Raw genomic sequence first — 16313 nt, 5'->3', positions numbered from 1 at the left:
ACCGCGTCTACTGGTTTCGCCAAGTGGGGAGTCGGGTCGTTGCTGTTGGCGACGAAAGGCTCTGAGGCTAAAGCCTCGGGCGCGGCCCAAACCAGCCTCTGCTTGGCTTCTGCTGAAAGCCACACCGTCAGGCGTCTGGGTGGTGCCCACGTTTCCCTCGGTCACCAGAGTCCAGACCAGCACCCGCCCCTCCTCATCCCACCCGTGCCCAGTCGGCGGAGGCACCAGGCACCGGTTCTGCGGCCCCACCTCTCGCCCCCCTCGGGAAGCCACAGCGGCCTCGGCGTCCCCGGCTTCTCGGAGGCGGAGCCCACCTGTGCCGGGGCGGGGCCGGGGCGGGACCGGGCGGGGCGGGCCGGGGCGGGCCAGGTGCGGCGAGCACGAGCGCCCAGAGTCCGGAGCCCGTGCCGCGGCTGGCGGAGGCGTGGGCAGGGGCGGGCGCCGGGGAAGCCTCCTCCGGGCAGCGAGTGAGGGCGGGCGCGCAGGGAGGGAGGGCGGCCGCGAGCCGGCAACGGGAGAGGCGTGGGGAGGAGAGCCCGGCGCGGAACACGCGCGCGGAGGAGGAGCCGGGCTCCGCTCCCGGAGAGACCTGCGGGGCGCCCGCGCAGCCGGAGACCCCTGGCGCCCGGAGCATGAGCCCGCGCCCCGCTGCAGAGCGCCCGGGGGAGACGGCCTCGGCGCAGCCCTGAGACGCGGGGCCGGGACGCGGGGCGCCCTGGGCGCGGGGCCCGGCCGGGGGGCGGCGGCTCGGGGGTTTGGAGCCCGCGCTGGCGGCGGCCGCCTCGGAGCAGCGCCATGGGGAGCCCCCGGGCCGCGCGGCTGCAGCTCCTCCTGCGCCCGGTGAAGCTGCTGCGGAGGCGCTTCCGGCTGCTGCTGGCGCTCGCCGCGGTGTCTGTGGGGCTCTGGACTCTGTATCTGGAACTGATGGCGTCGGCCCAGGGCGGCGGGAACCCCTTGAACCGGAGTAAGTAGCGCCGAGGGGGGCGACGGGCGCGGAGCTGGGCGGCGGCGGCTCCTGCGTCGGGGGGACCCGCGTCTCACGCCATCCCCGACCCATTTCCCGCCCGCTTCTCCCCAGGTGCCCGGCGTCGCCCCGCGCGGACCCGGGGAGCGCTGCGGCCGGGGGAAGCCGCGGGGCCGAGCGCAGAACCCCCGAGCCCGGGCCTGCCCGCCGGCCGTGTGGGTCCGGGGCATCCTCGGGGCTCCTCGCAGCTCCCCTCGGAGAGCGACCGGGACGGAGGCTCCCCCTCTCCGCCGAGACGCTGGCGGAGTCCGGGCCCCTCCAGCCGCTCCGGGCTTGCGGCTCCCGGGGAGGAGGTCCGTGGGGTCCACGCGCGAGCTGGGGATTCGGGTGCGGGATGCCCTCGGCCGTCCACGCCCAGGCGCGCGCTCCAGTCCGCGCAGCCCGAACTTTGCCCACCCCTGCTCTTTGGCTCACTCTGTTTCCTCTCCTGCTGCATCTTCCAGGGGGGTTCTTTTTTACCATACCCCTTCCTCCCCGCTTCCCCTGCGCCTCTCCTCTCCCAGGCCCGGCCTCGGTTCCTCTGAGTCTCGCACCTCCTCGCTGCGCCCTCGCGCTCCTGTTCTGGCCGCCCCTTCTGCTACTTTTCTGAACCCTGAGCAATCTAGCAAACTTCCCCGTTTAAGGAGATGATGGACAGCACAGTGGACCGGGCAGCAGGTAGATTCCTACTTCTGTTTCTAACTTAGCCAAAGCCACTTAGTATTTCCGTGCCTCAGTTTCCTCCTAGGAAAACAGGAGAGCATGGTCTCTGCCTTTTTACATCAGTAGGTATGGCTGTGCGAGGTGGTTTTCAACGTACTGAAACACGTTGGATGGGCCTAACAAAGTAAAACTCAGTGTCAGGGGCTGTAAAAGATCCTGGAATAGTTGGGAAAATAAATGGAGAAACGCCCATTACTATCAGGTGCCCAACCCAAGCACGAGGAGCCGAGGTTCAAAGTTCTGGCACATGGCCTCCCATGCCTTCACTTCCCTACCGCTTCGGGGAAACTCAGACAGACTGGCCGAGCAAGTTGCTGAGAAGATACTCTGACTCTGACCTATCGTCAGCTTTCTACCCAGAGTTGGGTGTGGTGCTGTGCCTTCTCTTGTGGCCAAAGAGACAGAATTACTAGGGACAGTCGCTGAGCTGGTTCAGGTTGGAAATGTGTATTTATGGCCTAACCTCTCTGTGGTGATGGAAATAATTCCGGCTGTGAGTTGGAGGAGACTGGCTCTGCCACTAACTGGCCGGGGAAGCAAGGGAAAAAGGACAGCTTCTCAGGTGGAAATCAGGACTTTGGTCTAGTCTTTCAGTCTGGATACTAAGACTGATCTGCACGCAAGCATTTCCAGGGCCAGAGAGCTCCGCGCATCACCAGGAAGCCACGGCTTCCACCACGTGCCACGGCCCCACACGGCAGAGCGCTTTCCTCTGATGACCACAATCTGCCTGCCCACAGCGAATTCTTCCCTCCTCTGGGCCTTGTTCTTCCTTCTGAAAGACAGAGAGTGAGTCTGTTCTCCCCCGCCATGGCCACTCAGGGCTAAATGGATGAGCTCCTTTGGAGTGTGTGTGGGTGGGGGCATGGGAGGCCACACCTGTTCCCAATGTAGCCATCATTTTGTTTAACCAGTGGGATCTTGTGCACAAATTAAAAGCAGAGAGGAAAGCAGTTGCTTTGTGACCTTGGAATCAGTAACCTCCCTTTCTCCCTCTCCTCACTTTTCTTTTACCTCAGGTGTGTTTTCTTAAACCTGGATCTCGTTTGCCACAGTCATAATCTTACACCCTGGCGCTCGACCTCTGCCTCTGTCTCCTGTTGGCTGTCTCATTCCGAGCCATCAATTCTTGAGTCTGTTGGGTTCCCCTCCCAGATGAATCTTAACTCTCTGACTGCGTTTCCTTATTTTTTGTTTTCTTTTCCAAACCAATTATCCAGAAAACTCTTCCCAGCCTTCTATTCCAGAATCAACTGTTTCCTTACTCATGGATTTTAACAGGAGGCTAAGCTTGCACACTGATGCACCTTGTTTCCTCTCTCCTCTTAGAACCCTGAAATTCATCTATTGTGCAGGGTGTCTTTTTGTCCTGGGCTGTCCCGTTATATTCTACTCTTGATTTCCCTGTGGAATGAGAGTTAGACAGGAGCTGTGGTTTTTGCCTCCTTGTCTCCCATCCTTTTGTTGTTATAGAAGCCCAGACATCTTGCATCAAAGTTCCCTCTTTTCCTGTAGGTTTCATTCCCAGCTCAGAGCTATTCCTTTGGAGGGAGAGCCGGGGAGGAGGCATTAGGAAAGGAGAGGTGGAAAGGGGGTTGCTAGCCTTCCCAGCCTCCACACTCTTGGATACCAACAGGAACCAGGGTAGTAAAACTGCACCTCCCAGGCCTGCACCCCTGGCCTCAACCACAGCAACCAGAACCAGCTTGTTGGCTCTGCTTCCCAGCAAGCCGCCCTGCCTCCCCTCTCTAGCAATCCCTGCCAACTCACTCCACCACCCACAGCTCCCTGTCATCTGTAAGGCCAGCCCCCATTACCAGGAACCTTTCATTTGCCTGTCCCTGTGCTGGATCTGGTGCTGGAAGAAGAGTATGGAGAGATGGCAGTCACAAACTCCAGGGTTACCAGTAATGACAGGGGAGCATACTTCCTTCTTTATCTTCATGAAATAACCCAGTAGTTTAAGATGTGGGTGATGTACAGTTTGGCTCCATGTGCAGAAGGAGATACAACCACAACTGGAGTGGCTTCAGAGAAAAACAAGCAAAATCCTTAACAAATAGAAAGTAGACAAAAGAATTAGGACTGTTCACTCATTCATTTACACTAATATTTACTTAGCGCTTACCTTGAGCCAGGGATCGTGCCAGGCCATGTAGGTGTGTTGACCAGGACGTGGTTTCTAGCATCTATAGCTTTATCTAGGGGGAAAGCTAAGGTGCCTGTATCAAAATAGTTGTCATATAAAGCAGTCATTGAGTTTTGCAAACATAGGACCCGTATGTTTCCGTGACACCTCTCGAAATGGGGGCACAGCTCTCCCAACTAATGTTTCATGGAAATGGTGACATTTGGGGACATTTTGAAGAGCTGGTTAGATTTTGGTGGATACAGAAAGGCTATTCCAGACAGAAAGAGTAACCTCAACAAAGACCCAGCGTCGGGGAAAGTTTGTGTTTGAAGATTGAGCAGCTGAGTTTGGCGAAACAGAGGGTATAAGGAGAATAGAGGATGATGCTATGTGTGGAAGGCCGAATAGAAACCTTGAAGAGTGGTATTTATTCAGTAGCTGGCAGAAAGCGGTTGAAAGTTTTAGAATACAGTAGCATTGTAGAATGGGACAGGTAAGGGTAACAATACTTTCCGTGTGGCATGGTGGTTCTGGGACAGGGTCCTGAACCAGTTAATGTTGGGCTCCCCTTGTTGAGTCCAACATTAACTCTTTAGCTGCTGGATCATGAAGCTGTCCTGGGGAGGGGTCCAGGTGGCAGTGGGACACTCAGAGGGCCTGGGGCAGCCACTGTTCTAACACATGCATAAGGATTTCAGTGTTTTAATAAGTGGTATGGGTATCCTGGTATGTACTGGCTGAAAGGCAGCCCTGGGAACAAATTGTTGCTGGAAGTTAAAGATTCTCCGATTAGGCAGGTTTTAACAAGTTACATACCCATTTGTTCATATTGGATCAGCAAAGATTCTATCTGAAGGCAGAGTTCTGGCCTGGAGGCCGGGGGTGGTGGCTCACACCTGTAATCCCAGAACTTTGGGAGGCCGAGGCGGGTGGATCATTTGAGGTCAGGAGTTCGAGATCAGCCTGGCCAACATGGCAAAATCCCATCTCTACTAAAAGAGATAAAAAAATACCCAGGCGTGGTGGTGCACACCTGTAATCCCAGCTACCGGGGAGGCTGAGGCAGGAGAATTGCTTAATTCCGCAGGCAGAGGTTGCAGTGAGCTGAGATTGCACCACTGCACTCCAGTCTGAGTGACAGAGCAAGACTCCACTTAAAAAAAAAAAATTGGTTTCTAGAGATGAAATACCTCAGAGCCAAGGGATGATATTTGGGCTCAAATCCAAGACAGAAGGATGGCATGTACTGGCCTCTTTTAGATCTCCCATTTAAGTGCCAGGATTACTTGCTGGATCCCAAAGTATTCTGAAGCTCAGGAAGTCACTGGCGGCTTTCATTGCCCTGCCTCTATCTGTACCACATCTCTCTGGTTGGCCTTTGTGACTTCTGGCTGACTTGAGTGGGCTGAGGGAGCCACATCCACAGTGTGAAGCAGTCACTGCAGCTCTGGCCACCACAGCCATTCTGATTTGGAAAGGATACAAACCCTCCAGTAACAGAGGTAATACAGGGCAGAGCAGTAATCTGAGACGCAGGCAGGGAGAGAGGGAGAAGCACATGAGACAGATGTGTGGGCAGAGGAGGGATAGTGTGGCATGGAGTTGAAACCCAGTGAAGCAACAAGCACAGCTGCCTTGTGTGCTCCTGTGGGCAGGGACTGTGTCTCATGCCGCTCTGGCTGGGCTGCCTCTCTGTCCCAGGGAACCTCTAGCTCCTTTTGACGTGTCCTGTTTACCTCTCTTTATGCTGATATTTCAGTCACCAGGCTACTATGTATGTCTTCAAATCAACATTCAATTCTGGGCACACACTAGGCGCTCAGATAAGTACCTTCTGGTTGTGAATGTGTCAGCTCTGAATTTCCAAGCACCTGATATTTTCCACTGGCAGATACTGTGTTTATCAGGGACTGATCCAATAATAGAACCTAGGAATTCTTGTTCCCTGTACCGTAATACATATACACAACAATAGCCTTTGAATACAAATACAGAAGATAAGCGATAAGACATCAATGGTTTTTTTTTTTTTTTAATCATAAGCGTGTTTTCTTTGGGCATCGCCTATACGAGGAATGCAGTTTTTGACAGTAGGTGACCTTACCCATATTTAGAGTCTCTCTTTTCCCTGGTCTCTCAGTCCCTGTGCTGACGTGGCCGGTGGAACCTCAGCAATGCATCTGCCATCTTTACCCTGCCTGCTACCCAGGGACCCTCAGTCTGAGTTGAGGTCCCATTCCCCTGCTGGTGGTGCTGGGGCTGTCTGCCACTCCCTGTCCTGGGAGTTGCTCAGACGCTGTGCGTGGTTATAACTGCTTTGTAGCACAAGGTCTTCTGAAAGTGCTTCCGTGCTGGTTTCTGGTAAGTACGCTGCAGTAATTTTCCAGGCCATGGAGCCTGGTCTTGCCCTCTAGTGCTGCGCTTTATGGAGCAGAGCAGAGTAGCCGACATAGCAGAGTTTGCTTTGGAAGGGGTCCTAGACGCTGTTCCTGGAGTTGGCCACTCACGGTGTAGTTCTCCTCTGCAGTGTTCCACCAGTCTCAAGAACTACGCTTTTATTTTCCACAAGCACTTTTCATGATACGTAAAGATTATGTGGTCTCAACTAGGCCAACCACACATGTGGAGTTGACAGACGATTCTTTGACCTTGTGATTCATAGAATTAATAGATTTACATGTTAACCGATATACAAAAATGTGAGTGGAAGAGGTGAGAATAGTTGGATAGTGGTTCCAAAGGGCACTGGGCTGCATGTATTATATATTCTGAGCAAAGTATGACAAATCTTGACATTTTTACAGGCTCAAGTTAACAAGTGCTACTTTGAATGTTAGAAGTACCCATTGGATACGCAAAAATCAATATTCTTTGTATGCTTGTAATATTTTAGTATATAATTTATTTTTATGTTCAACATGTTCTTTATTTCATAACTACAAAAGGCCTAATACTGACCAACTTTTAAGAAAATAAACATGCAAATCGTCCCTGTGGTCTCTCTTTTTATTCAAGTATATGTACAGAAAGCTGGATGAGCAGTTTTCACAAACTGAAAGTACCTGTGTTGTGGGCACCGTGATGAAGAAACAGAATATTACCAGCACCCCAGTGCCCCAATGGGGGGACGCTATGACCAGCACCCCAATGCCCCAATGGGGGATGCTATGAATCACTGCTGTCAGCATAGATTAATTTAGCATATTTTAATCTTTTATATAAGTGGAATAATACAGATTGTGGTTCTCTATTAACCATTTTTAAAATTAAATTAATGAAACTATTTTTTGAGACTGAGTCTTACTCAGTCTCTCAAGCCAGAGTGCAATGGTGTGATCTTAGCTTATTGTAGCCTGGAACTCCTGGGCTCAATGACAGGAGTGAGCCACTGTGCTCGGCCTCATTTTAAAATGACATTCTTTATGATTATAAAAATAATGCAGCCAGGTGTGGTGGCTCACACCTGCAATCCCAGCACTTTGGGAAGCAAAAGGCAGGCAGATCACTTGAGGTCAGGAGTTCGAGAGCAGCCTGGCCAACATGATGAAAGCCCGTCTCTACTATAACTACAAAAATTAACTGGCTGTGGTGGTGGGCGCCTGTAGTCCCAGCTATTCAGGAGGCTGAGGCACAAGAATCGCTTGAACCTGGGAAGCAGAGGTTGCAGTGAGCCAAGATGGCACCACTGCACTCCAGCCTGGGTGACAGCAAGACGGTGTCTTAAATAAGTAAATAAATAAATAAAATAAGGATAAAAATAATCCGTGCTCCTTATACTAGACAACAGCTGTGTATCTGGACTACATTAACCTCCGTGAAAGTACTTGTTTGCCTTTAGGCACCACAGCATCAGGAATAAAATAACCTAAGGCCAAGGAAGACCAGGGGCCTAAAGGCTGTAGGATACATAGTCTGTGAAATCCTCCAGCAGCGCTCTGCCAGGGTGGAATTGAGAACTGCTGCTCGTCCACATATGAGAACCCTCTAAACATGTCTCTTCTGGTCTTGATCTTAGAAATAGCTGTGCTTCTATTGAGCAGTTTGTTTTAATTTTTATCGGTCATGTAAGTTGCATAATCACTCTGATTGCTCCCTTCGTGTTGGTTACTAGGAAGCTTTAGGATTCAGTTTTGTCTTCACCTGGAAAAAAGTGTAAAGGATTTTATGATCTGTACTTTTCTACTAATTTTATGACTGTACCTTTATTTTATTTTATTTATTTATTTATTTAGTTGTTTTCTTTTTTGAGACGGAGTCTCGCTCTGTCGCCCAGGCTGGAGTGCGGTGGCGCCGTCTCAGCTCACTGCAAGCTCCGCCTCCTGGGTTCACACCATTCTCCTGCCTCAGCCTCCCGAGTAGCTGGGACTACAGGCGCCTGCCACTAGGCCCGGCTAGTTTTTTTGTATTTTTAGTAGAGATGGGGTTTCACCATGTTAGCCAGGATGGTCTCAATCTCCTGACCTCGTGATCCACCAGTCTCGGCCTCCCAAAGTGCTGGGATTACAGGCGTGAGCCACCACGTCCGGCCGACTGTACCTTTGTTTTATCTCCCCACCCCACAACCAACTACTTCCAGTTTATGTCATCTTGTATTCTACGCTCATTGTAAGCTATTTTAGTTTTTCCTGGACCGAATCAAGGCATAAAATCAATCAACAAAAGTGCTATGGTATACATACAAGTGTGAAGAAGAAATGAACAATCACCTAAAATGTCACCACTCTGACCTAGACAGTGTTGAAAAAATGAAGTGTGATAAGCATATGTTGGATTCCAGGATGCCTTAGACAAAAAGTCTGGATTTAAAAACTTAAAAAGCCAAAAAAAGTATTGCCCTGACCTTTTTTGGGGGTCTTATTTAGGTACTGAAAAGTTGAATCACATCCACAAATAAATTATCTTTCCGTAAAAGACGACTACCAAAAGCTTAGAATTTACTGACGGGTGTTGGGGCCTGAGCCACTTTTGTTGAAAACAGTGACACCGTACAAGGCAAATTCAATAAAATGGGGCTCATCCTTGACACTACCGAGAGAACAACTGAGAGACTGGCTAGGAAGGCCAGAAACCTGGTTTGTCATGTGGGCACCCGTCCCTGCAAAGGTCTAGGAGGAAGCGTCTCACACCAGCAAGGACACCTCAACATGAAGATCTGTGGCCGCTGCCAGTCTGTGGCTTTTGGATGCATAAAGTCACAAACTAGAGATCCAGCCCCTCTGTTAGCAGCTGAGAATCCCTGCCCAGGGAATAGACTTGGTCTGTCTCTTCCACCCATTTCTTCTTTGAAACTGTGTTCTTGTGGTCCCTAGCAGAGGCTACGTGTGTGTCTCACTCTGCACAGCCAACATTCTGTGACCCAGGAAGAAGGCCCACAAATGGAAGAGAATAGAGAGAGGTGGGAGTGGAAGTAGAGAAATGACATTCCAGGCTGACCAAGGATTTTATGTATCAATGTTCAGGAAATTGAGTGTGGTGTATTTCGCAATCTTTATTTATTTTGCAAACCTTGAATGGCTGCAGAAGTGATTCATTCTAAACTGAAAGCAAAATGTTTATGGAGCATTCACTTTGTGTGGCAGACTGAGTGGACTGAAAAGCATCGATAATTCCTGGAAACACTGGCGTTTGAAGACAGGGCAAGGTTCAAGTTCAAGCTCTATGACTCACCAATGGTGAGACCTTGTAGAAGGCACTTATTCCTTTCTAAGTCTCAGGAGCCTTGTCTGGGTAGTGGACCATAATGCTCTTCCTGTAGAGCTTTCTTTATGACTAAATGAGATTTATGAGCATAGCACATATTAGGAGCTCGATGAATATTGGTTCCCATCTCTTCCCTCTCAGTCTGATAGGAATTAGAGAATGGCTGGGCAGGAGGGGGCAAATAGACACGTTCCTCAACTGGCCCTTTTGCCAGTGCTACTTAAACTTCTCAGCCCATGACACAGCTGTGTCCAGTACCCCAGCATCACTATGCCGTCCATATCCAGCACCTGCCACCAAATACACATTCTTCAATCACTTTTTTCCTCCATGATGTTCAGCAATGCCTGCATCTTTCCATCCCAGGCAGAGATTTTTATTAGGGGTGGGGGCCCGGTTAGGAGTCAAGGATTTTGCTGAGAATGAGAGCTATCTGGGGGCCGTACCAGGGCATAGAAGCACAGCAATTGGGAAGCGATCACCTGTCACTCTGCTGCGGGCCCCTGAGTACACACTGAGATTTCTGGGACTAAAAGGCAGGAACACCCGGCAGTTATCTCATTATTTCTTTATTTAAAAAAAAATTTTTTTTTTTTTAGAGATGGAGTCTCACTATGTTGCTCAGCCTGGTCCTGAACTCCTAGGCTCAAGGGATCCTCCCACCTCAGCCACCCAAAGTGCTGAGATTACAGGCATGAGCCACCGTGCCTGGCCAGTTATCTCCTTGTACATCCTAGCCTTGTGACTGATTTGCCTGGTTTCCTGTTTCCAGGAAATCAGTTTACCTGTAACTAATTTCCTGTCCTTTTGAGGGCTTCAGTTCCATAATCTTTGGAGTGAGATGCTTCCTTGCAGGAGTAGATTTGCCCATGTCACTAAGGGGTGAAAGGGACAGTCAGAAAGGAGTATCTTTGACATTCTGGCACTGGTCTTTCAAGGCTCAGTTGCCTGAACCAAGAGATGGCAGCTCTCCCAGTAGTTCTGACTGCTTTGGTCTCCAAGGTCATCTCTGACAACATGGTCTCCGTACAAGCAGTTGCCTCAAAGATTAAAGGCCTCCCTGCTGAGATCTTCTTACAAATCCTCTGATCCGCTCCTTTCCACCCTGCCTGCCAAGCCCAGGTTCAAACGAATGTGTGCAGCGTGTGCTCACGCATACCTCCCTCACCAGCCAGCTGGTCCCGACTGCTCACCAGCACCTCTTAGCAAAGGTGGGCAGGAGGAGTGAGGACGTGGAGGATCCCCTCGTGGACCAGGCACACAGCACAATAGGCCCTCTCTGTCTCGGGTCTCCTTTCTTTCCATTTCAGCTGAGTAGAGGGCCTGGGAAAGGGCAGTGGAGATGGGGCGCACATCCCAGGTGAATGACTTCCAACAGCAGACGGCAGGGGACATTGCACAGGCACAGAAAATGGGTAGAGAAATGAGGAGAGACCTCTACCCCATTTTTTCATTTTAGTGACTTGTTTTGTTTTGAGACAGAGTCTCGCTCTGTCACTCAGGCTGAAGTGCGGTGGTGTGATCTCGGCTCACTCTAACCTGTGTCCCCCAGGTTCAAGCAATTCTCCTGCCTCAGCCTCCTGAGTAGCTGGGATTACAGGCATGTGCCACCATGCCCAGCTAAGTTTTGTATTTTTAGTAGAGATGGGGTTTTGCCATGTTGGTCAGGCTGGTCTTGAAGTCCTGACCTCAGGTGACGTGCCCGCCTCGGCCTCCCAAAGTGCTGGGATTACAGGCGTGAGCCACCGCACCTGGTGTAGTGACTGTATTTTTCATATCTGTAAGTTTTATTTTGTTCTATTTCAAATTTGTTGGGTTTTTAAACACTACATTGTGGCTGAGTGAGGTGGCTCATGCCTGTAATCATAGCACTTTCGGAGGCCAAGGCAGGCAGAGTTCGAGGTCAGTAGTTTGAGACCAGCCTGGCCAACATGGCAAAACCCTGTCTCTACTAAAAATACAAAAATTAGCTGGATGTGGTGGTGCACGCCTGTAATCCGAGCTACTCGGGAGGTTGAGGCAGGAGAATTGCTTGAACCAGGAGGTGGAGGCTGCAGTGAGCTGATTTTGTGCCACTGCACTCCAACCTGGGTGACAGAGTGAGACTCTGACTCAACAAACAAACAAATAAATAAATAAATAAATAAAATGAATAAATAGGCTGGGCATGGTGGCTCACGCCTGTAATCCTAGCACTTTGGGAGGCCGAGGCAGGTGGATCACCTGAGGTCATGAGTTCAAGACCAGCTTGGCCAATATGGTGAAATCCCGTCTCTACTAAAAATACAAAAATTAGCCAGGCCTGGTGGCACATGCCTGTAATCTCAGCTACTTGGGAGGCTGAGGCAGGAGAATAACTTGAACCTGGGAGGCAGAGGATGCAGTGAGCCGAGATTATACCACTGCACTACAGTCTGGGCAGCAGAGCAAGACTGTCTCAAAATAATAATAATAATAATAATATAATAAATAAAAATAAACTCCATAGTTCTTCTGCATTTAAAAATTTAAAACAAATTTATTTAATTATCTAAAATTGTTGGTTGCAAGAAGCTGCCAATATGTTAGCATCTGCTTACTGCTCTGATTTTTACATCTTCATATTTTGGCTGCTGGAGATTTCTCTTACCTTATGGAGGACTTTACTATGTAAATAAAACAGCAGTTTGTCATACTTCATCTAGCGTTTTTAATATTTTGCTGTGGGTATTTTCCAAAAGGAAGTCCTCTGGCTTGAATTACTAATACCTCCTCCAGCGACAGCAGGCTGTTATTATGCGGGTGTGTGTGTGTCTAAGCAAAGGTGAATATTTCCATTTGAGGAATATAGCGTAAGCTCAGTGGAAAGTCTGGGGAATACAAACTTTTGCAGGGAACACAAGTTCTATAGTGCAGAGGCTTGAAGGAGATGAAGGTGAAATGGTAGTTGCAACCTAATTGTGGACTCACCTGAGGGCCAGGTTGCTGAGTTTGGACTTGGTAGGGAGCAACATAAATTTATTTTATTGATTAACTGATGTTTTTTATTTTTAGAGATAATGCCTCAGTCTGTTGCCCAGTCTAGAGTTTGGTGGCATGATGAGGGCTCACTGCAGTCTCAAACTCTTGGACTCAAACAATCACCCCACCTCAGCCTCCCAAGTAGGCAGGACTGCTGGTGCATGCCACCATGCCTGCTAATTTTATTTATTTATTTATTTAATTTATTTATTGAGACGGAGTCTCGCTCTGTCGCCCAGGCTGGAGTGCAGAGGCGTGATCTCAGCTCACCGCAAGCTCTGCCTCCCGGGTTCACACCATTCTCCTGCCTCAGGCTCCTGAGTAGCTGGGACTACAGACGCCCGCCACCTCATCCGGCTAGTTTTTTGTATTATTTTTAGTAGAGACGGGGTTTCACCGTGTTAGCCAGGATAGTCTCGATCTCCTGACCTGGTGATCCGCTCGCCTCGGCCTCCCAAAGTGCTGGGACTACAGGTGTGAGCCACCGCGCCCGGCCCATGCCTACTAATTTTAACATTTTCTTTGTAGAGATAGGGTCTCACTGTGTTGCCTAGGCTGGTTCAAACTCCTGCACTCAAGCAACATTGTTGCCTCTGTCTCCAAAAGCACTGGGATTACAGGCGTAAGCCACTGTGACTGTGTCTAGCCAACACAAATTGTTTAAAGCAGGAATTTGTTATGGAGGGAGTGTTTTCTTTTTTTCATCCACTGATTTGTACTTTAATTGTTCAAACACTTTTTTTTTTTGATACAGGATATTGCTTTTTCACCCAGGCTGGAGTCCAGTGGTTCACTGCAGCCTCGACTTCTTCAGCTCAAGCAATCCTCCTGCCTTGGCCTCCCGCGTAGCTAGGACCACAGGCATACACACTACACCCAGCTAATTTTTAAACTTTTTGTAAACATGGGCCTCACTGTGTTGCCCAGACTGGTCTTGAACTCCTGGGCTCAAGCAATCCTCTTTCCTCAGCCTCCCAAAGTGCTAAGATTATAGGCGTGAGCCACCCCACTGCCTTTAAATACTTACCAACCCCTTCTACATCCCAGGAACTTGTGTCTGTAGGTTAATAAGGCTGTTGGAAGTTTGCAGGATGGCTGGGATGAAGTGAGGTGGTTACTGCAGTGACCCAGAGGGTGGGTGGTGAGTGCCTAGCTGGAAGGAGTGGCAGATGAAAGCTGAGACATGTCAAGGCAGGACGTGACAGAGTTTGGCAGTAGGGTTGATGGAGAAGGTGATAGAATATCAAAGTTACGGGTGTCCTACATGGTTCTCTGGCTGTACTCTGCCACGATCATCTAAATAAGGGTTGTCTTGTGCACCCAGCATCTCAGAAATGGTCTCCTGAGAAAAAAATGCCTTCATTTGTCCCTGTACTTTCCTCTCTGGAACCGTGGTGGTCCTACAGAAGAATGCGAAGGGTGGGGAGGCAGACGCTTATTCAGTCAGAGGGTGTTCACTGAGCCCTTGTTATTTGCCAGGCCATGCTCTGGGTGTTAGGGAGATCATGGGGAAGAAGAAGTTGAAAGAGCTTGCCATCACAGAGCGTGCATTTCTGGTGAGGAAGAGGCAGGATGATCATGTAAACAGGTCGGGATTTGAGATGGTGATGCTATCTGGGAAGAAAAAGAAGCAATAATCGCACTAGCTTGGAGGTTGAGGGGGCTCTCCCAGACAGATAACTCCTAAGACAGATAACTGAGGGCTGGAGGACGTGCACCAAAAGGGTGTCAGGATTACAAAGACCTCAGGAGCCTGGAGCAGGGGAGCTGGGTAGAAGAGGAAAACATTGTAGAGCGGAGTCGTTGCTGGTTTTCAGGATAAGCGTCTCCTTCCCAATCCTGTTGTCCTGGAAACAATGTCCTCCTTCACCTGGCTGGCAGGAATAGAGTCAGCCTCAGACTTAGAGTTTTCTACCAGGAGTGCTTGAGAAAGAAGTACTGGTTAAAGACTATCTGGGCTGGGTAGAAAATGACCGTGGCTGTTTCTTCTTCATCACAAACCCAGATCCCAAAACCAGTATGGGGGGATGGGGGATGTCCTGTTGAAAGCCAGACTGGAATTAACCCCGTCCCCTCCCTCACAACGTTTTTTTCCACACCTCCATTAGTGCACTTACCAAAGTCAGCCTTGCCTCAGAGTTATTTCTGTCTGTGTGTGTCTTCCCCCATGAGATTGAGAGTTTCTAGAGTACTGGACCTGGGCATTTCCCCCTTTGTGGAGAGATTTTTAACCTTTTGTAGATCACATACATCTGTAAGAATCTGATGAAGAGGCCAGGCACGGTGGCTCACGCCTGTAATCCCAGCACTTTGAGAGATGAAGGTAGGAGGATGGCTTGAGCCCAGGAGTTTGAGACCAGCATGGGCAACATAGCAAGACCCTGTCTCTACATCAAATTTAAAAATTAGCCCCGACCAAGCATGGTGGCACACACCTGTAATCCCAGCATTTTGGGAGGCCGAGGTGGGCAGATCGCTTGAGTCCAGAAGTTCAAGATCAGCTTGGGCAACATGGTGGAACCCTGTCTCTACAAAAAAATACAAGAATTAGCCGGGAGTGGTGGCACTACTGTAGTCCCAGCTACTCGGGAGGCTCAAGATCACTTGAGCCTGGGAGGCAGAGGTTGCAGTGAGCCAGGACTGCACCACTGCACTCCAGCCTGGGTGACAGAGGGAGACCTTGTCTCAAAAAAAAAAAAAAAAAAAAACAAGTATGGTGGTGCATGCCTGTGGTCCCAGCTACTCAGGAGGCTGAGGTGGGAGGATCCCTTGATCCCAGGAGTTTGAGGCTGCAATGAGCTGTGATCTCACCACTGTACTCCAGCCTGGGTGACAGAGTGAGATCCTATCTAAAAAGAAAAAAGAAGGGAAGAGAAGAGAGAAAAGAAACAAGGAATCTGATGAAGAAATGATGTACCCTCTCCCCAGAAGTCTGCCCATCTCCTGTATATTTTGCATACTATTTTGGGAGGAGGTACACAGGCCTCTGACCCCTATCTGTGGATCCCCAGTTAAGAACTCTGCCTGAAGCTTTACCCAGTGCCTGGTAATGTGGTAAGTTCTTGGAGTCTGATGACTTGGGAATATTCTCCTGATTAAATCTCCTTCCTCTAGTTGCAGGGGACAGATGTTAGGTGGGAGAAAGAGAGCCAGGAAGAGCCCTGCTGCTGGGAGCTGCAGAAAAGTGTTTAAGTCATCCATCTGGAAGCAGCCATCCAGACAGCAGTAGCTTCACCTCACTTCCTGTCCGGGAGAACCGGAGGTGGGGTCTCTTCCCTGGGCTTGCTCTTCCCTTGGGCTCTGCCGTGCCTCCCCTTCACCCTGTGCCTGCTGTTCTCCAGTCTCGTGACATCCCTCTGCTTGCCTTTCAAAACTCTGCTTATCCTTTTCTCTCATCTCTTCCCTGAAGCCTTCCTCAACTATTTTATTTTAGAACCAGCTGACCTCGTTCTTTTTGGAACTTTTTTTTTTTTTTCTTTTTGTGGAGAACGGGGTCTCGCTGTATTACCCAGGCAGGTCTCGAACTCCTGGGCTCAAGCTATCCTCCCGCCTCTGCCTCCCTGAGAGCTGGGATTACAGGCGTGAGCCACCGCGCCCGGCTCTTTTTGGAACTTCTGTTGCACCTAACTTCTGAAACTTACAATTGAGCACTGACTTTCTTTCGTTCCTACTTCATCTGGGTTGGTCTTGTGTATCCCAGCTAGGTTGTTAGAGAAGCCAAAGGTGGCTCCAGAGTTCTGGTTAGCACAGTTTGCC

At 49.9% G+C, this 16313-nt stretch overlaps 1 protein-coding gene across 1 annotated transcript in view; it reads left to right on the top strand.

The window, feature by feature from the left end:
* Positions 1-509: 509 nt before the first annotated feature.
* The window catches only part of B4GALNT3 (beta-1,4-N-acetyl-galactosaminyltransferase 3), a 106169-nt gene continuing 90365 nt past the window's right edge, over positions 510-16313 (top strand). The window contains 1 exon segment of the mRNA XM_033223332.1: positions 510-964. Within this exon segment, the coding sequence (XP_033079223.1) occupies positions 796-964 (169 nt within the window). The 5' untranslated portion in view covers positions 510-795.

Source organism: Trachypithecus francoisi, unplaced genomic scaffold, assembly GCF_009764315.1.
Source record: "Trachypithecus francoisi isolate TF-2019V2 unplaced genomic scaffold, Tfra_2.0 Lachesis_group11, whole genome shotgun sequence".
In the NCBI taxonomy this organism is placed as follows: domain Eukaryota; kingdom Metazoa; phylum Chordata; class Mammalia; order Primates; family Cercopithecidae; genus Trachypithecus; species Trachypithecus francoisi.
Note: the sequence above shows the minus strand (reverse complement) of the source record. Positions and strands in the feature narration are given on the sequence as shown.